The 22,267-nt window shown below is 36.5% G+C and overlaps 1 protein-coding gene across 1 annotated transcript in view; it reads right to left on the bottom strand.

Annotated features, from left to right (window-relative positions):
- Positions 1 to 10,391, bottom strand: part of MUC6 (mucin 6, oligomeric mucus/gel-forming) — a 38,637-nt gene extending 28,246 nt beyond the window's left edge. The window contains exons 1-6 of the mRNA XM_087746667.1: positions 10,361 to 10,391; positions 8,619 to 8,859; positions 6,837 to 6,963; positions 5,610 to 5,697; positions 4,341 to 4,450; positions 1,533 to 1,740 (exon numbers count right to left, since the gene is read on the bottom strand). Coding sequence (XP_087602793.1) covers positions 1,533 to 1,740; positions 4,341 to 4,450; positions 5,610 to 5,697; positions 6,837 to 6,963; positions 8,619 to 8,859; positions 10,361 to 10,391 — 805 coding nt within the window. The remainder of the gene's footprint in view (positions 1 to 1,532; positions 1,741 to 4,340; positions 4,451 to 5,609; positions 5,698 to 6,836; positions 6,964 to 8,618; positions 8,860 to 10,360) is intronic.
- Positions 10,392 to 22,267: the final 11,876 nt, after the last annotated feature.

Below are 22,267 nucleotides of genomic sequence, written 5' to 3'. Positions count from 1 at the left end.
ACAACAAGAAAACTGCTGTGACTTGGAGAAAACGAGGCTATTATTTTACTGTGATTAGTAAGAATTATTGTACAGTTCTGTGAATGCACACAGTGACTTACTAATATTTATCTGAATCTATAAAATGCTACAAGGAGACTACAATTTTGAAGGATTAAAAGCAATTGCAGACCAACCAAAGAATAAAATGGGTTACCAATTTATGTAAGGTCGATAACCTTGGAGAAGAGCAGGGGAAAAATTATTTTAGAAAGAAGTGCAATTTTAAAGCATTGGGGATAGTAATGGAGCTTAGTATGGAATGTTTTCAGTAAGTATGAGGAAAGAACGAAAGAAAACTCAATGTTAAATACAAAACAAAAAATGAAGAGTGGCACCAATACATGAAGACCAAGAAGAGAATAGAATATGGCACTGGAGATGCAGGGAAGGCAAAATGATACAAGGTCTCGTAAGTAACAATGGTGAGATGATAGACTATGGCAAGTTAAACAATGACTTCAGGAATATAATTCAACTGCGATTTCACTATTGCTATACTAAAATCTAAATGGTAGCCAATCTTAAAGACTTTTGAAACAGAATAAGAATCAAGGGATAAAGAGAAATATATTCCTGTCAAAGCAATTTATTTTATGAATTTGCTACCCATGACCATATATTCATATAAAGGATAAATAAAAATATGATTAAATTATATGCTTCTGAAGGACAATATCATATTAAGCAAGGCCATTTTGAAAGCTCCTCTTTTTTGACATGAGCTGCATCTCTGGTAATTTAATGTGCAAGTTGGTTTAGAAATAACAACATAAATTTAAGTTACTTCTGACTTTTTTTATGATCAGCATGTTCTCTTATAAAACAGTGAATCCTGCTACATAACACTGACTATAGATTGAAGTTTCAGGTGGATTCAAAAAGACCGCAAAAAGTGAATCAGAACTTTGATAACAAACAGACACTTGAAAAAAAGTGTGTCTAATCATGTACAGCTTGGAGAGTAATGGAAGATTTGCTTCCTCTTTACTTCCAATCAGTAGTTGCAATTAAGAAGGTTGAGCATCTGAAAATGAACTGCTGAAAATCTCCTGTGAATAAAAGGGGCTATGGCAATTGTAAGCAAAAAGGTTTAAAGACTTCAGAAGCCATTTAAAAGTTCTCTCTCTTCACTGGCTAATTTGCTAAGTACAACAATGAAAAAATGTACTAAGAGAGAACAGCCTCCTGTTGGAAGTATGAGAAATTCAACAGTTTTCACGTGGTGGATATTTTTCTCTCTTATGGTCACTGTTCTAGAGGTAGGAGCTACGTTTCATGCTTCCTCTTTCTCCTTTGAGGTTTCTGTGTTCTCCTTCTTAATGCTTTACCAAAGACCACTGCTGTTGTCTTAAGAAAACAATTTGTTTGATTCAAGACAGTAGAGACTCTACTATCAATTGATTTAAATTCCAGTTAATCATCATTCTTCCTCTATGTAAGATATAGCAAGGTTAAGTACAATCTCCTATGAATAAAACTTTTGAACTTACAGCAGAAGTTTTCAGTTCTCCAGTTGAACACCATTTGATGGGACATAGCACATTGCCTTGAATACTCTGACAGTGTAGAGCAAGTGCAGTTGTTTTGTCCTGGCTCACTGCAGTCCTGCATATCAAGCTGGCAACGAATGACAAACCCATCCTTTGGCACGCTGCAGGTTGGTGACACTGAGTTAAGTAGCTGAGAGCAGATCATGGCCTAAATAAAAAGAGAAAGAAAATTGTTCCTAGTAGTGTTTCCCCCATGTGAAAACCACAATAGAATACCACTGCGAGTTATAATTTTCTTACTGGTTTGTTTGCTTTTTTTGCCCTACAGTTTAGTGATATGTATTTTACTTAAGATGCATGAGAAATTCATAAATAGAAAGGAATACAAATGCATTGTATAATAGAAGGATCTTGATATGTTGAATTAGCTCCACTTCTCATTAAGTTGAAAATTAAGTCATTCTTTCAGTACCATCAATCCCCCTAAAAATGGCTGAGAAGATTACAGGCAGGGAGTATGTTGTCTCATGGAGATTCAGTTCCAGGACAAACATCCCCCATATGAAGATAGCAACATTCATTCCCTTTTGAGCAAATATTTGATATGTTTGTATTGTCTATCATGTTGCCTACTGCAGTATAAGGTCTCAAAGAGAAACAATGTAAAAAGGTTAAACCTCCCAGCCAACAGAAGTTCTCCACCAGATCATAGAATCGTAGAATCATTAAGGTTGGAAAGGACCTCTGAGATCATCGAGTACAACCGTTAACCTAACTGCCAGGTCCACCTCTAAACGATAACCCTAAGCACCACATCCGCATGTTTTTTTGAACGCTTCCAGGGACTGTGATTGCACCACTTCCCTGGGCAGTCTGTTCCAATGCCTAACCACTCTCTGTGAAGAAATTTTTCCCAATATCTAATCTAAACTTCCCCTGGTGCAACTTGAGGCCATTTCCTCTTGTCCTATCACTTGTTACCTGGGAGAAGAGACCGACCCCCACCTCACTACAACCTTCTTTCAGGTAGTTGTAGAGAGCAACAAGGTCTCCCCTCAGCCTCCTCTTCTCCAGACTAAACAACCCCAGTTCCCGCAGCCGCTCCTTATAAGACTTGTTCTCCAGACCCTTCACCAGCTTCGTTGCCCTTCTCTGGACACGCTCCAGCACTTCAATGTCTTTCTTGTAGTGAGGGGCCCAAAACTGAACACAGTATTCAAGATGCGGCCTCACCAGTGCTGACTATAGGGACACTATCACCTCCCTGGTCCTGCTGGCTGTACTATTTCTGATACAGGCCAGGATGCCATTGGCCTTCTTGGCCACCTGAGCAAACTGCTGGCTCATGTTCAGCTGGCTGTCAAGCAGCACTCCCAGGTCCTTTTCCACTGGGCAGCTCTCCAGCCACTCTCCCCCAGTCAAGACCAAACTAATTTTCCAGTGTGAATACAAGTAACATTTACAATCCTCTTCTTCAGAAAAATATGTTCATCACAGGACCCACAGAAACTCCTGGTTTTTATTCCTGCTCTTCTTGTTAAAGAGATGATACAAAACTAATGTTTCCCTTTTTTTCTGTTCTGGGAAAAGGAGAATCTCAGAAGAATTCCAGCTGGCTCTTCTTCTGTAGTATCAAAGTTAAACTTTATAGCAAGAAGAATGTTTTCTATGTTCAAACTAAGAGATCCTTGGGTTGCTAGAAAAATAAGATGAAACTATTAAGGAAAGAAGAAGAAAAATTGCCTATTTCAAGAAAAAACTTTTTAAACATTCTGTAATTACTAGTAATGCATATACTGTGTACAAATAAGTACATGAGAATTGCGAAGTAAGATCATATTCTTGTGAGGCAGTACAAACAGAACCAAAGAGCATGATCATTCTATGTAAAGTGAGATGCTTTTTAGACGATAGCAATGAGTGCTTGCCATTAGGTATATGGTGACTTTATGACCTCCTAGGTAGAAAAAAGAGCAGGTTGCTGAGAGAAATTATGGAGTTTCCATCTCCTCAGCCTCGAAGATCTGCCCAGGAGATACTCAAAACCTACTAGGACATTGTCCTGGACAACCTGCTCTAGCTGACCCTGCTTGAGCAGAGGGTTGGTCTACATGATCTGAAGAGATCCCTTCTAAGCTAAACCATTCTGTGATTCTGTAAAACCTGTGTGGGAATGCAAAATTTGAGTTTCCCTGGTGAAAAAACTTAACAGGATCAACCTAAGTAGGATTCGATTCCTGTAGCTGCAAAATCTAATAGAAGACCTTCTGTTCTTTGCTGCTACCAAGCTTCCTCTTTCGACCGTGGTTACATGGATGCATCATGTTTCACGTACACTGCTTTTCTTGTCATCTAGGACTGGAAGTGATAGCAGTTGATAGTTGTTGGCCCTGTTATGACCACTGTTATCTGGCAATATGTTTAAAGCATCATTGAATGTCTTCAAGTCTGCACAGCTTATAATGTCAGATCTCTAGTTATTGAATAAAAAGTTCTTTAAAGCTTCACTCGTTTCCATGAATTTCCTGCGATGACCTGCATGAAATTTCAGGAAGCTGTAAGCTAAATGCTGGGTTTATATGAGCAATATAGGTCCAGACTCAAAAATGCCCATGGGCCTTTTTTAAAATGCATTTTAATGCAAAGAACTCCTTTTCTTTCTCATATCATGCTATGCAAATTTTGACTTTATCCATTTTCATGGAAGTTGGTTTTATGAAACCACTGCCTCTCTCTTGTTGGTTTCTATCTATCTTTCCACCTCTGTTAAGAATCATGCTGCAGAAAAGCCAAGAAGATCTTTCTTACGTATTTTTTGTGAGGAATGGTGGTAACTGATATCTCCTCAGACAGGCAGATCTCTGATGGATCATCCATTTTTTGTAATGCAGCAAATTTATACGTATCCAGCAATTTACCTGTAAAATGAAGGGTTATAATTTGTCAGGAAAAAGCCCACATGGATTTGTTTAATTGTTGCTGTGATGTAGCAAAACTCAGATCCTTCTCTTTGACTGTGCAAGGTCCTACTAATTACTCCTCCTGATGATAACAACTACCTCTTTTGGCCTTTACCTGGAGTTTATTCAGTAACGTATACTTTTACCACCTTGACCATTTCTCTGAGCTATTTCCTAATCTACCACATCTACTATCTTACATGATACCAGCTGCTATTGTTTTTCTGCCAGCCGTGTTATCTTTTGCCAACTGGTAATTCACGCCTCTTCTCCTCATCCCCCATTCTTATATTTTCCCCTACACGTGGGGTTAAACTCATCACAACCCAAAAAATATTGTATACTTTTTAGAAATCTTTTCTGTCATGTGTACAGAAAACTGTATCTGGCTGTGTTGATCTGACATTAGTTTACTGTGCAATTTAATGTCTCCACACTAGCACTGTAGTTCAGATTAGCAGTGTGTTTTTAGAGCAAATCTTCCAAACATCCCCATTCCCTACTATTTGATTTCCATTGTGGAGTGGTTTTGGCATACAGAGTTCCTTTAAGATGAAACCAAGCCAGAAGATGTGCTCTAAGAGCATGTGTAATGAGCTCCAACTGCTAATGGGCAGTTCAATAGACCAGATTACAGTGACTCTAGAAGTGAACACCCTAAACCACATATAGCACAGATGTTGAGTCCTCAGCACCAACTATTTTGTTCTAAAGATCCACCCTTATTGGGACGCACTACATGTTAATATTCTTGTCCACTATGTTCTTTTAATTATAGCCTCATTCTTGCTTCTACCTAATGTAATCATTTCCCACACTGTGCCTTGTTATGAACCTGGACTGTTCTGAAAGTTAAGTGAGAGAGTGATCCTTGCCACCTCTTTCTAAAATATAAGAGAGTCCTTATAATTTGTCTGAGGAACCCACAATATTATCATCATAGCAAATAATAGCGTGTAGCATAATCATACGATAGGTATGCTGGTGACCTCTGAAAGTGCTTTACTTAATTCTGAAACTGAGTGAGCAGTCAGAGCAATGTTAGTACAGTACTAAATTTCCACGTTGACTCAGTTTAACCAGTTCTCCTTCCATCTGGCCTGTCCTTAGATCTTACCTTCACTCACAAATTCATTCAATTCATAACCATCATAATTTCCACACATTCCACAGGTTTTCCCCATATATTTTTTTTCAGTCAAAACCTAAAATAAAATAAACCAAAACATTTAAAAGGATCACCCCAAGTAAAATCATCTATACAGCATTACCTTTCTCGAACAAATTCAGTTCAAGGATCTAATTAAAGGTGATCCTTCTCATTAATTTCAGTGACTTGATTGGAAGAAAAGTTTTGGAAGCAGTAACTTCTTTTCCCAATAGGCAAATAGTGATTGTTGTAATTTTTTTATTTAATAAAAGAATAAGATTCTAAGACATTTGCAGAGAATTGAGGGGGGATAATATTCTAAGCAGCCAGAAAAAAATAGAAAAGGAAATGATGCTGTTTCCTTGCTCATATCTTTGTTGGCGAAGCACGAATTTCAGATTTGTTCTCTTAAGAAGGTTATTCAATTATCTATTGCTCTGGAGAGTAAAGTGGTAATATTACTACTGGCTACAATTGATGAATTATTATGAAAACCTTAGATCAGAGGAAATAATTTGACTCTACACAGAATACAGCGTGTACCTATCACAGTAGCATTTCCTGTTATATGCGTGATAGTAATGCTGGTAAATCTCCCAGACAATTTATTACATAACAATCTCCCTGTTTTAGCAAACTTACCAATTCAGAATTTGGTGTATTTTGTGGCATTAATATCACAGGTCATGGTGAGAAAATGTATCCTGTTCCCTAAAATATATCAAGGATTTTGGAGGGAAAAGATGAAAAGATTCAGAAAAAGGAAAGAAACAAAGGAGCTGGTAGGAGCACTGTATGTTTGAAACCAAAAGATGTCCAAGCACAGCAGAAATGACAAAACTATGGCATACACTATTAAATTCCACACAACTTTAAACAATTTCAAACAACTTCAACATCCCTTTAGCAAAACATTGTAGCTGCTGGAATAGCCTGAGGAAAGTTTAAAATCTGTGAAAGCGTCCACAAATCTCAACAGTGGTGGCTTTAGTTAACTACCAATGTTGGAAGTGAAAGGAACATGCAGGTATAAAAAGCAAAGTTTATTTCAAGAGGAATGGATGAAGCAGGAAAAAAATAAATATCCAAATAGTAAACACATGCAAAAAGCACCCATTAAGTCTAAAGAGATCTTGTCATTCCAGTAAGTCAGGGAGAATTTTCTCTTCTGCTTTATGAGAACATTCTACTAACCATGAGATAGTCATCATTGTTCCACATGACAACTAGCTCCATCTCCATCAGCTTAGCCACCAGACGGATGTTGCGTCCATAAGGTGCTATTTGAATTCCATTGCTAGTGTAAGGCAACTTAATGACACTGTAATAAGGTGACAAGAGACATTGACCTTCTCATACCAATATTATGCAGGTATTAGTTATCTTTTTTAGATATAATAAACATACAATCTGAGTTCTTGCAGCAACATGAAATAGAATTTTTTCCTTTGTAACTGTAACATTTCGAGATACATTAAAATTTCTGTTGATTGATTGAAAATCAATGTCAGCAGTTTCATGGAAGAATCACCAGGAGATGGTTGCATCCTGATTATACTAGTGAAAATGATTGCACAGGACTTAGCATCTTCACTTGGTTTGGTTTTGTTAGGGTATAGTTATATGTTTCAAGAATTTGTAACAATACAGTTTGTGTGGCAGAACTATTGTTGATTATCCTGAAGAGCTTCTATGGACGACAGCCTGTTAATATAGGAAGTATTGCTAGGACTGAAAACTGACAAGGTTAGAGAAAGCCATGATGGGACTGTTGTAGCAGAATTAGGTTTCCATCCTTACAGATGAATTCTAGTGCTACAGACTAACAACAACATTAAAGAACAAATATATTTTGCTAAGTACTCAGTAAGTATGTGACAATCATGGAAAAGTTGGTTGGAAGGGACCTTCTGAAGTTGCCCAGGCCAGCCTTTCACCTGAAGCAGGGCTATGTCCAACGCTAGACCAGGTCAGTCATGGCATTTGGTTCTTGTGAATGTAGGACAAAAATTTAAAATGCGGATCATTGGGTTAGACCCATAGATTTACATAATTTTTCTGGAACATAAACTAATAAAAGAAGTCTTTTCTAAATACAGTTTACTAAATTAAGATATAGCTGCAAGTTGTCTTTTTGTCGTGATGGTTATTGTACCCAAGTAAATATAATAAGATACAGACAATCCACAGTCAATTATTTCCTGTATCCGCATGTACTCACACACAAAAATTCAACACTGCCTATCTGATGAAAATGCTGAAAACTTCCCTGGAGAAATTTCCTTGTATGGGAGCAATTTGTCTAGAAGAATGATGAAGAACCCAAAGGTTCCCATCAGTGTAATTCCTCAGTAAAACAGCTGTTCTCTGGATATAGTAATCCTTGGAATAATGTGCACCACCAGTGGTCTCATGTACAAGGACTTCTTTGTAAGCCCCTCCAATATTTCTCTGTTGGTTGTAGAGTTCAAAGTTTCTCTTGTTCAAAGTTTCTCTTGTACCCTATATATCTGTTATCTTTTTAGCACAGGGGGTTCAGAGTTATCTGTCTCAAATCAAATGAATTCTAAGCAAAACACAGGAATTTCAACTAGTATCTACTAAAGAGTATAAGCCGTTCCATCTGTGCTTGTAGTAGAGATAAGCATAAGCAGACCGGTAGTATCTAGGAGACTGTAGTTTCAATGTAAGAACTGTTTTGGTCTGAGAAGGTTAGTTTATCCCTTTGCCTACACAAATGTACTCTAAGCTTGATTCAAATAACTGCAAATGAAATACTTATCTACAGAGTGTGAATGTTTGATAGGAAGAAATGAGTAGAGTCCAGTTAGGTGTGCTAACTTCTGTAATTTGTTAATTCATTTTTGATACAAAGTAGTCTTCTTTAGTGCAACTGCTGTATTAGTGCAACTGCTGTATTAGTGCAACTCCTTGCTTCCTTTAAACACTTTTATCCCATTCATCGCAGAATCTTACCCAACACTCCTGACAGAAATGCTGCCTTTCTCAACAATGACAACAGAAGGTCCCAGCTCAATAATGATCCTCGCAATTTTTTTGTCCAGGCCACGGCGGAACTGAATGTTGAAGTCTGGGCTGGTTTCATCACAAACAGTTGCAAAGATATAGTTGCAGGTCCCAGTGAAGTCATACTGGTATTTATCAAAGGTTGAAAAATGCCCTCCGCCCCAGGTAGAACAGGAATCCTTGCTCAAAACTATAAAAGTGAAAGAGAAAAATGGATTTAGGTCTCCCAACAGCATATTTGCTCATTCAGCTTGCCATTTCACATATAAATAGCAGGAAAAGCTAGTAAGTTTCTACTCAGATTAGTTATGTAAACAACATCCTAGCCATTTGTATTTTTGTAAACTCAAAATTTTATCTCATGTCAGGAAGTGAAAAAGTAGTTGGAGTTAAAGCAATATTCCTATTTACTGTAAGCAGAGGAGAGCTCCTTAACTTCCTAGCTTGGGAAAAAACCTTCCATGTCCTTTGTGGGTAATATAAAGGTTTACCTTCTTATTTCAGTCTGCTCAATCTGCTTGCAAAGGTGACAGCTTGCTACTGGAGAGACCTTTAACATCTTGGGCACAACATTTACAAAACTGTCTATGTCATTACTGTATCATGATTCATTGCACAGTCAGATCATTAGATATCCAAAGACAGTCTTCAAAGCTCAACTTGTAAGTAAGTCCCCACTTTTTTTGGCTCTGTGTTTGTGTGACAAAGTTCCAGCCAGCTTTGTAAATATATAGAATGCTTTAATTAGTTTTCATTTTTAAACAGTAATCACTTTTCATCTGAATGGACAGATTTTAGGAGGATGAAATGAATCATATTAAAAGAGATACAACTCCAGCGTTTGATGTTAGATATTTCTATACCTACTTAAAGCATTTGAACAGTCCCTCTGAAGTTGATAGAACTACTGAAGTAAGTAAAATCATGTCCTTGGTTATATATTTCCAGCCCCAGATTGTTACTTTTAATTTTTTATTTATTTTTGCTATATGAAGCTCAGGTATCTTAGAATATACCTTATAAGCACAAAGTATCAGGTAAGTTTAGCAAAGTCTACCTGCAATTTATATTCACTGCTTTAAAGCCAAAACATTTTTTTTACTCTTAAAGAGTGATCAAGTGACTAGAGAATGCTACTGTTTTTATTCAAGTCATGTAGAAAATACTGTTTCCCAATAAGCTGTTAGCTGTTGGCAAAAAGTACTCCTCTTCCGTACTTCTGTGCTGTCCAGAACGTCTGACTGGAAAACAGGAATTGGCTAATTGTTGTCATTGATCCTTCAAGCCTGATTCCAGCTAGTTTAATATATTGCGCTTAAGTGATACTGACCAGCAAACCTCAGCTTTTTTAGAGTGTGCCAAGAAATGCTTACCTGGGGTTGCACAACGGTCAGAGTGCAATAGGTGCCCCTTTCTATAAATATAGGAGTGCCTTTAGTGTATTTGTTTTTATTTAAATCTTATCAGAGAAAAATAAGAAATAGGAATGTCAATAACTCAGGAAAGTTTAAAACTACATTATATATTTGTCTTTTGAGTTCAGTTTTTATTAAGTGATATCTAGGGATTTTCTTTTAATTTGTGTATATCCATGTCCTACTGTTCCTATTGTTGTAAGAGCAAACAGAAGACAGAGATGAGTTGCTGAATATTTATTTTTTGGCTGATCACAAGCACTCAACTATTTTTACCTTTAGGATGAACTTCATGTAGCTTTTCCATGCTTATGCTGAATGAGAATTCACCTAATTCAAGCCACTCTCTGCTGCTTCTGCCTAAAGAAATGCTTCTCGTCATAATAAATATGCATTTTATATCATTCTTTTTGTTCTACACCTCTGGATTTTCCCCAAACTAGATTAAGAATTTCATTGTCAACCACTGTAATGCAGCAACTTTGGAGTACACAAAGTTGCTTTTTAACAGCATGTAACAGTAAAGCACAGTATTTTAATGTAAAACATTAAGATTATGGATTACTAGAAAGAATACAATTTAAATACAATATGACAGAAAAATTGTTCAGAACACTAGGACTGATACCCGTATTTATTTTAGAAGGGATCTAGTGAAAATTGTGTGTTTTCAGAAGGGTTATAGCCTTCTGTATCCTGTCTTAGCAGAGGAACAGCATGTCCTGTAAAATACAGGATATCAGGTTAGCATGATATATGCTAAACATTTATTCATTCTTGGCATAGATGTGGAAAACTAAATGTATAATGAATGACATTTAAATTCAAAAGTCAGTGCCTCACATTTCTTCAGAAAAGAACATGTGAAAAGGTGTATTGGTTCTGACCAAGGATTGATGTAGCTCGGTATTTTATTTCCAACAGTGATCGTTAAAAGACTGCCCAAGGGAAGAGTATCATCAGGTCAAGCACTTATACTTCCCCAGATACTCTCTCAGTCTCCAATTATTTTCAATGCAGGGGATTTTTTGAGGCTGTTGGGATTTGTCCGCTTACCCACCTTGTGCTCTGGCTTCCAAGTACTTGTTTAGCCTCCTTTTGAACTGAAATGAAACTTTCTTTGTAACAGAAAATACCACAATCACTGCTGTCAAAAGCTACCATTTTAAGAGTTAACATTTTAACAATATCCTTTCTAACAGTACTTCTGATAGCTAATATTTGTAGTACTTTAAAGCTATAGTATGCTAATTATTTTGTGCTTTGGCATGGCACACATTTTTATGCAAGTAAGATAGTGTTATCTTACTATCTTTTGTATTTCTTCGACTCAGAAGGACTAGCACAAATTTGCAGTAAGTAGGTGGCTGGAGTTAAGTTTGCTTACAGATTTGGGTGCATGCACACAAGCCATTTTTAGGAGTTAAGGGAAAACTGAGAAACTACCAGAACTGTGGCAACAATAGCTTCAGCTGGCACAGCTGGATGTTGAAGCTGAGATCTGTCCATACCCTGACTCCCCACTGGCTGCTGGCTATAAAGGTGAGGAAGAACTATTCCATGTTCCGATCTTTCACTTGCACATAAATTTGTTTTAACCTGCAGCCTTTAAAATAATCTCATAGACCTAGCCTCTATGGAGAATCAGCTTTACTTCATTTCCTTGATTTTGCAGCATTAAAAGAATCCATTTCCTAAATTCTTAGATAATATTAGGCAGTAGTCTGCAGGAATGAAGATCAAAGAGATCACACAAATGACCTCAGTAGCAAATTTCTAAATGTGGAAGGTTACTAAACTGCTCTCAGTTTCTATCCTTAGGCATCAAAACCTCAGCATGGTACAATAAACCACTTTCCAATTAGTGTAAAACTTATCAGAGAAAGACAACATATTTTATTGTCTTTTTATAGGCAAACTCTTCATTAGGAATTTCTAAAACTAATGCTTTAAAACATATGCTCCTTGAGGCAAGGACTTATTTTTATTATATGTTTTGTACTGTATCTTCTGCAATATGGAATTGATGCTGAATGGAGTTGTTACTCATAGTTGCAACATGAACATTAAATACCAGGTCAGGTACTTACTTCTTTGCAGAGATTCTTTCTGTTTTTGGAGAAAAAATTGGGGCCAATAATTTCCTTCAAAAGCTGTGAAAGGAAAAAGACAACAAGAAGAAGTTATCCTCTGAGCACAAGGAAGTTGAATATTTGCATATTTATTTATTTATTTTTAAACATGGTACAAGTCAAGGCAGGGTTAACATATATAAATTGTGTCCTGCTACACAAAACTGAATGGAAACTATAGTGAAAAACCACATAATTCAGCTTGTAATAAAAAATTTTTCTACGACTGGAAAAATGTTACCAAAAGGTGCCAGAAATCCTATGCAATATGAGATTTCCTGTACTTCATCCTCAAATCCTATGTTCCTCATTAGAAAAATGTGGGATAAGTCTTTCCTCATGTTTTTGAATTCTTATTCCACCGTCTGGGTAGAAGTAGTGGCAGGAACAGCCAAAACTGGGAAAATATGGGAAAAGTAATGTCCCATGTATTCTTCAAAAGAATCACGGGATCTGTAGCTGAAGAGTGGGAAATCCCCAGGCCTCATTGTTGCTTTTGCTGCTCATGTTAAGGCAGAATGATGAAAGTTGTTACCTGCTCCCTTCCACACACCTCTTCACAAAGCCTGTTCTGGTTATGAGAAGCCAAGGAATGTTTAGCAAATGTGGAGTACTGTATGGTTGCTCTTCCATCACAGACCCAGACCTACTGCATGTGCACAACTGCACCATGTCCTCATACACGCCCAAAGGTTCTTTCGCCTAGCACCTTGCTTCCTGCCCAAAGTGCGAAGAGAGTAAGACAGATGTTGAAAAGGGCTGCCACAGCCAATCTACAAGCAGTGAGCCCTGTGCAGGGCCAGAGGGGGTGCATGCATGGAGTGAGTTGTCATAGAGTCAATCGCTGGGTGGTAACAACCAAAGCAAGCTGTAAGAAAAAGGACTGGAGGTGCTTCAGAAATGTGCTACGCATTTTTAAAGTTTGTCAGGTCCAGTATTAGATAGCAGGAGCAGATATCCTGTGGAAACCATATAATTCTCTATTATATGTTTAGGATCTTTTGCAACAGAGAAAACAGGAAGGCATGTTATGGCAGAAGGTTTCTTTAATCACATTAACCAGGCCAAGTCTACGTACATATCTATATATATATATATTACAGCTCTGCAGGCTTCTGTTGCTTCCTCATATACTGAAGACAATAAAAGCCCCTAGGGAGCTCACCAACTGTAACAGACTCTCTAGCCAATTCCACGCTGTGCTGCTGAATGTGAGATAATATTTATCATGTGATATCTCAAGGATTGTAGGAAAACAGGTGAGGCTCTGCCTTATATGTGAGGCTAGATTAAGGCACAAGAGGGTGATTTGGAGAATAAGAGTTTCAGCACATGCCCTTACTTTGAATCTGAGATATAGACATCTCCAACTTCCCCATCAGTCTGTGTTTCAGCTCTTCTCTGAAATAATACTTATTGAAAAAGATGTTATCTGGATAAACTAATCTCAGCTTTTAAGAGCTAAAATACTACACTGGTGGAATTGTATACAATGAATACCTAGACAGAAGGGAAATAAATCAAGGATGTAAGTTCAATGACAGAAGTGCTCCCACCCCAAATGTTGTTCTAGTATCTTTAAATGACATTCTTCTCAGCCAGTTGTCTAGACTGTTTTCGCAGGCTGTGAAAGTAAATACAAATTTGCTGAGTACAATTTGACTTGCAAACTATGTGTCTAACATGGAACAAATGGATTATACACAAAAATTCTATTCCTCTCCACTGGTGTAAAGGAAACCTTAGGTGACTAGCTGTGGTGTAAATGCCACAGCAGAAGTTCAGTGAGATGTATTCCCTCTATCATTCTTCCTAGATATTGTGTCCATTTCAATGGGACGGTGCTCTGCAAACAAAAAATGAAATTCAAGAGTACAATATAACATAATTTTTCTAAGTTGGAGTAAGTTACCAGCATAATAACTTCTTGATAAACTAAACAATAACATTTCCACAAGAAAGAAACAGCACAAAGCGATCTTATTAGCTGTTGAGTTGCAAGCTGCTATACTCACTGCGTGGCCAGCACTTCAGCTTCCACAGTTGTCTCACACACTCATCAGACAATCATTGTAGATCCTATTCATGCTAGCAGGCATCTCTAGAATACAGCATGCTGCTGCTTCTGTCCTTCCAAGTTCCTAGTGAGCCACACATCACAGTAACACAGCACACCACAAAAAGAGTCAGTTTGTGTGGCTATCGAGCTAACACTCTTTACACCCAGAGTTGCTGCTGCCTTTTCTGAGCCCCTTGATTTTGGTATCCCCATTGGTTAAAAAATCTATTATTGTTGGTTTAACAGTTTTGCAATCACTACAGTTCAATCCCAAACTACAAACCCTACATTAATGGGATTTAAAAGTGTGTAACAGCTGCCTTCAGAGGATACTTGATTTGTAGGAGTTGAAGATATGCCTAAAACAATATTTCAAGTGATATCTATCTAGAGAGCTTGATGTAAAACAAAAAGTCTAATACTTTATGGGCAAATATTTTAGACCAGAACAGACAGTTTGGTTTACAAAGCTTATTTGTAAGCTTTTCAAACACAAAATTCACAAGTCTAAGCATGCCAATCAATTACCAAATGTTACAAATACTCCAGGTTTGGTAATTAGATTAAAAAATTGAATGTAATAATCATCCTGGATTGCATGGAGCTGTGCAAGAATTATACTGAAAATAACTAAGGATATGAAATCCACTTTAATATTTTCCTCAAAGAACGGCTAGTAATACAAATACAGAGCCATTTGCTGACTATCTGTCAGTCTGTATCCTGTCAGATCAAACTATTAAACTAGTTGCAGTACAGTAATTATTCTCAGCATTTACATTCTTCTTCTCACATTTAACTCTGAAGAGATTAATAAAATCATCCTGGCAATTTTATTAACCATTCACAACCACATGAAATGGTGGATTGTATAGATGCAGCCAGTGCTATGGCCTCATGTAGAAGTTGTATCTAGCAACCATTTAGGAATTTTTCATTGAAAAGCCTGTTCTAGTGGTAAATGAGATTTCTAAACTACTGAAATCTTCCTTACTGACATATTACTATTATTGCAAGTATTGTTTTCCTTTGAGAAATGGGATGATTTTGAGTTGACATGAAATACTTAATTTTGAATTAGCTTGACAGAACTTTAGACAGACTTTCACTTTTCTTAGATAAAGGAAGTTTGACTTTCAATTCCTACTCTACTCTAGTTGGCCCGACTTCCTTGAGAACTGTATCTGTCAAAGTGCAGCTTCTGTGTGGTCAGTCTGTCTAGTACATGACAGCAATACAATCCAGACAGGGAACTTGACTTACTGTGAAGAAATAAGTAATTATTTTCCTATACTACAGTTGCTATGAGACATCCCTATGAGAAAATATAATTTTATGTTGTAACGACTTCAATCAAATTATTTCACATCAGCTAAATGAATGAAAGCAAAACATTTCCATTTAATGTAAAACTTTGAAATGAAAAGATTTTTGTACTTCCAAATACAAATAATTTGGGATTTCTGACCTGTAAAGAGTTCAGTTTTTATCTTCTTGTTTGGAACAAAAAGAAATGTTGTAATGTCAGAAGTTCTGGAAAAGACAAGAGCTTTAAAATAAATTATATAAGCCTGCAATGAAATTTAACAGCAAGGGTAGTGCTAGAGTCATAGCTGTAAGACTAGTAGTTGCACATGTTCATGATGATTTCTCTTCAATATGGAATTATTAACTCCCTTTGTCTCTTGCAAAACAAGATGGCTAAACAGCATAAATCAAGGTAACTTCATAGTTACATACTTAGTAAGAAAAAATATCACGACTGTACATAAACATCTTTGATCCATGCATGCAGTTTTGACTGCTGAAATATCTAAATTTAATCAATGAATCAGCATCTCTTATTAACTAAAACCTAGAACTAACAGTTTTAATCTAGTTTTAAACTTCTGTAGGTTTTTAAAATGAGGCTACTGCATGTTTACTGGTTTTTTTTGAGTTATCAAGGGAAAGAAGAAGTGGGTTTGCCAGTTTCCATCAGACTTCATATAAAATATATGTTCTTCCAATGAATATTTATATTTCTAGTTAGAGACAGACTCAAGGTATGGAATTGGGATGCAGATCCATGATGAGGAGAACTGGAGCCCTTGCTTTGATTTAACTCATTCTAAAGAGACAAGACTTGGGTCTAGAGTTCGAAACAATAACCATCCCGCATGTTGGCCAGTTTTAGAACATACAAATCAACTTCGTATGGTTCAGATATGCCTCCAAAAATTGTCTGATTTCAAAATCTTACTTGACAGAATGAAATCTCTATTTGTTTTCATAGTCTCCAAACTTGTGTGGCATTTCAAGGCCCCAAAATGTTGATACATCCCAAAGTGAGAAGACCACTCTGTAAGAATCTTCTAGATCCTACTTTTAGGCTTTTATGTTTAAATTCAACTGAAGTTCCATCCTAGACAACACAGCCCTTTATAGATGAGGCCCTATTTGCAATTGCCAATTTTATACATAAAGCTTGTGGCTGAGTGGGGTCAACAGTAATTTTCCATTTGATTGAGAATATTAGTATATATAGTAATACATCTACTCATCTAACACATGAAGTCATGTAGATTAAGAACTTGCACGCATCTGCATTTGGGGTTAGGACCCACGTTCATGTACTTGACTTGATCTTGGTTACAATAGTGCTAATACAGTGAATGGAGTTATACTTGATTTATAGCAATGTAGTTGAGATTAGAAATTGGCTCTGAGAGTCTACAAAAGGGTTGAGTTGCTTGTATTTTATTTTTTTTTAGTGCTACCATTTAAGTCAGTGATTTAAGAGTAATACATGTCCTTGCGCAATTTGAACTATATGGGTCATTAAATGTAGTAAACACAATACAGATGAAATAAATTTAACTTTGTCCAAGCTAAAGCAGGTGAAGTATGCTTTTTAGCAGCTTGCAACATGTTCTTGAAATCAGAATGGTAACAATTGATAATTACAGAGAATATACAGAAGAGATAAAAAGAAACCGTTATCTTAAGCAATGTCAAACCATGGCAAAATAGGCTCACTCTCAAAGAATCCACTGAAAACACTACAGGAAGAGGAATGAGTAAGAAGGCAGAGTAGCTACAGAGTCAATGAACTTACTTGTCATGTCTTTTTAAAAAATTACAGTGTCATCTGATATTCAGATGGGTTGGATCAAAAAGTAAGACAGAGCCCTTTAAAAGACTAAAGAATTACATTGAATAATGTATGGAGGAATACTTTAAGAATCATGTAAAATTTTTAGACTGGAATCCTTTGCCTGTTTTCCAGCACAGGATTCTTTCTATCACATCATTCTTCAAAAAAGTAATGCCATCCCATAGCTCATACTTAATACTTTTTGCAGTTTGCATAACAAAGGAAAAAGGTTTTGATCATCACTCCACACAGAAGATATACAGCTTCCACAATGACATCACTAGAGCACTGCATCAAGAACATGCCCAAGATGAAGGCACTTGGCAGCTTGGAAATGCAACAAGTCCATTAAAAAAAATATTCCCTGTATCTAGGGAACTAATTTTAGGGAATGATCCAACAAATCAGTAACCATGTTTCTAAAAAAAGTTAAGAACAAATAGTTCTATTTCAGTCATGTATTTATTAAATATGCAGTTGTGTTTTAAGATGCAGTGAGGGAGAAGAAAATGTGTAAACTTAATTCTGATGGTTATGGGAAAGGAGAGCAAGACCTGAACCTCATGTGTGGTAAAATTACAACGGAGTCACCCACTTTTTGTTTCAATACATGCATATTTCCCTTCATATCATATACCAAGATGAAGACAGGCATCTTAGACTTACCGGCAGATTGCAGAAAACTGCAGAAGATGAGAAGTATTACTGTCGGAAACATGATGCATGCCCTAACTGGAGAGTTTTTTTCAGTACTCTCCTCTGTTCCAAATGGGCAGTGCCTCTGCTGCCACTTTCTAGGCTTACCTCTTCAAGCTTGGATGCTTTATATATGGAACTGCAATTCCCTCCCTCATTCCCATGGCTTTCAGAAATTGCAACAGCAGAGCACCCGCCAAACAGGATCTCCTCTTTATCAAGTTCAACACACCTAAATGGCATTTAGAAAGAAAAGAAAAAAGAAAACACAAACCTCCTCCAGTTCATTATCATTCTTACAAGGTTTTTATAATGGCTTCTATTTGTAACAGCTCAAACACATTTAACTTCATTTACTGAACAAATTCGGGATTATACCCAAAAGCAATATGCAACAGACAAATTATACACAAATTATGATCACTATCTGATTAGGAGAGGAATAATATTGGACCAGTACACAAAGTGGAAGAATGAAGTGCAGGAGTTTTGGAACTGCTGGAAAGAATGTCTGGATAAAAGATGGTAAGGCATGAATGGAAATGGCCTCAAGCTGTGCCAGGGGAAGTTTAGGTTGGATATGAAGAAAAACTTCTTCACCAAAAGGGTAGTCAGCCATTGGAACAGGCTGCCCAGGGAAGTGGTTGAGTCTCCATCCCTGGAGGTATTTAAAAGAAGGGTAGACGTGGTGCTCGAGGACATGGTTTAGTGGTGGACTTCGTAGTGATAGGTTAATGGTTGGACTCGATGATCTTAAGGGTCTTTTCCAACCTTAATGATTCTATGATTCTATAATGAATAGAGATACAGATCTCAGATTTTATTAACTCTTCTTTCATCAACTTTTATTCACTCTCCTGGGTGACTGTGTTCATCTCCTCCTTGTGTGACTTTTTAAGCAAAATGATAAACTTTGCCTCAGTAAAAAGGGCTGTCCATGGTACAAGCACGGGAATAATACAGCTTCTTTGCTGAGTTTACAGGGGAGCTAAGTAAGCTCTTGCCTACCACCTTAGCACTGCCAAAGGCAGAGGGCAGTCTATGTTACAAAATGGGAAAGGCTATTTCATTGTGGTACTTTGGCAACTCTGACAAGTTCATTTCCACCTTCCCACCAACATCCCAAAAGATCAGTTCCAGTTCTGTTACAACACTTGGATCTCTCCACATCAGAGGTGAAGTGCTGAATGCACTGGATATGTTCACGGTATTATTGCCACCACTGAACTGACACAACACAAGAAGAACTTTACTTGCTTGATCCTGTCACTTTTCACTAGCACATTAATTACTTCAGGAAAAAATAGTCTAGCATTCTTTTTCTTAAAAACTGGCTCCTCACCATGTTCTCAGTTATTCCTTCTGAGTGGTACAAAGAAGCACAGGGGAGACAGTGACCTTCCTTTAATGGAATTTCAGTCCTGGCTCAATCTGGTTGTAATTAAAATAAAAACATTAAATTTTAATTGAAATGAAGGTCTGCCTTATTTCTTTTGCCTTTTCTTCTCTCCCCACTACTCCCCCAGGCAACTGAAGGGTAAAGTATATGGTTGTTGATAATAGAATTGTGATCCTAATTCCAAAATTCCTGTTGAATTAGGCATCTGCCTTATAACAGAACAAAGTAAATCAGCAAAATCAAGAAAAATTACTTTTGGTGAGAAAAAAAATCCATTTAGTTAAACCCCAGACATTTAAGAAAGAATTTTACAGCAAGTATTTGACCACATCTACATACTGATCATTAGCATACCCTATGGTTTCAACTGGATTGTGAAAATTTAGTATTAAAATCCTCCACAAGATAAGACAAGAACAATCTCATCACCTTTGATGCTGTTGCACTCGATGCATCATTTTTTGTTTACATATCCTTTTCACAGATTTCACCTTAATGTAGTTAAAATAATTGAACTTTTAAAATTAAACGTAATAATGTGAGAATTACCATTTGACTCCAATATGTAAAAATTGTATGTGACTTTTACATAGCTCCCTTCTGGGATGCAGGAGTTCATATACTTTAAAAGTGCATGATAACTGCTCAGTACTTTCTGAATAAACAGGACCTTCTTCCAAAAGCTGTCAACATAAATACCCATATCACATGTCACTTCTGAAAATCTTGGTCAAAGTGCAAAAATATTAAGTCCTCAAAACAGCCTGAATAATTAGATTGATACTACAATAAATCTACTATTAAGGTTTCACAATTGTATATATTACATTAATTTCTGGCAAATCAGCTCTAAGTTCTTATTAATGAAATCCAAAACAGAATTTCATTTTTCACACTTTTAGGAAATAACTGCTAAATGAAGATCAGGAACAGTAGTGCTCCCTAACAACTCAAACTTGATCACTGATAGTGTCATACAGAAATTTACTTTCCTTTGACAGAAAAGATGAAGAAAATTTCATCACTGTTGTCAAGTAGGTATTTATTTTCATTTGTTACATTTCTACATAATCTTTCTGTCAAGCAGTAATAAATTAAAACAGCTGATATCAAAGAGCATTCCATGGATTGCTCATTTCCAGAGCTGGGCACTCGAGAACAACATTTTTGCTATCAAAGGTACCAGACTGACACCTCATGGAACTAAGATTACTGGTAATGTGTGAGAAGGTACCAAAGCCTTTATACTTACCGAACAGCTAATTTTCCTCTTCTATTACCATGCCTTCAAGCTTTTCTCTGTAGCCTTCATGTTTACCAAAACCTTTTATGCCTTTATTATATGAACATTAAGAAGAACTCATGAAATGCAAATACTGGCAAAAGTTATTACAAATACTTATCCAAAATATTGTTGTTTTCAGTTCCCCATATTTGTAGCACTGTTCTTAGCTGACACTTATTCTATCCGAGAAGTCAGGATAAAGATTTTACCTTCAGCTATCCTGGAAGGAATTTCACTGAATTAGCCTAAATACTTATGATTCAGCAAGTAACTTGTTATTTTATGAGGACATCCAATGATGACATAAATACAATTAATCAAAAGCAGCCATCTACAACTACATTTAAGTATACTTACTTACATACTCCAGACCAAGATAAAAGCATTTGCAGCAGAACTATGAGAAGTGACTAAGTTCGCAGTACATAGACAATTATTTTATGCGGAAGAGCTTTGTGAAAAATTGTCTATCCAGCTGCAGTGAGAGAATGATGCCTCTAATCAATGGGGGTTTTCCATGTCATAATTATAACTGATTTAGTAACATCATTAACTGTCAGAAACTGGCATTCTACAGGTGAGCAGAGGTTATTCTGGCCATATACATTATCCAGTAAAAGTTTCTCAGTATTTAGGTATAGTTTAGTTTCCAGCATCATTTATACTTCTTGAAGATTTTGAAATGTCAAAGGAATTTATGTTAAGCCAGAAATTATGCATATTGAGAGAGTCATAGCACTTTAACAGACCATCTTACACAGTTTAATTCATCTAGGAAATTATAGGTATATCAATTCTAGAATATTTTGATGCTTTTATGAAGATCCCTAAGAAAACATTCCACTTCCAGTAATATACTCCTTCTTTGTGTATGATTTTAGTGGCCTTGCAGATATTTGGATAAATAGCTATGTATCTTCATAAAGAGTCAAACTAAAATATAGCATTTGATTAGCCCTAGGCCTTGTGGGTGTTCAAGTAACTTCCAACTTTTAAAGCTTGTGCCTGTAAGATTCCTTTGCTCTTTCTGGTATGTGAAGATACTGGCTACAGCTTGATAGCAATCTGACACAACAGCTGATCTGTTTTTTTTTTTTTTTTTTGAGCTCCAGTATTTGATTTTTTATCTTATTCAAATTTTAGATCATTATAAGATATATTGGTTTAACATGAGACTATTAAAAACATACATTCTTTAACTTCCAAATTATTGTAGGTGACTGGCCTTCAAACAAACTTTTTAGAATATTCATAATAGCATCATTGATGTACAATGAATATAACATATCTTAGAAATGCTGTATCAGAATTAGGTAAAATAAGGCTCTTGAATACAGCTGGGTTATTGTTATGACTGAGACATTCACTGTGACTGGCAGGGCAATCTCAGTTTCTATCTGCAATCAAATGGACTGTAAAATTTCAGCAGGAAGGTTTGACATTCCAGGGAATAGTATAGACTGTCTCAAGGTAACA

The sequence above is a fragment of the Nipponia nippon genome, unplaced genomic scaffold (assembly GCF_047370975.1).
Source record: "Nipponia nippon isolate SJK-2023a ecotype South Korea unplaced genomic scaffold, ASM4737097v1 scaffold_10, whole genome shotgun sequence".
Classification (NCBI taxonomy): domain Eukaryota; kingdom Metazoa; phylum Chordata; class Aves; order Pelecaniformes; family Threskiornithidae; genus Nipponia; species Nipponia nippon.
This window is presented reverse-complemented; position numbering and strand designations above follow the sequence as displayed.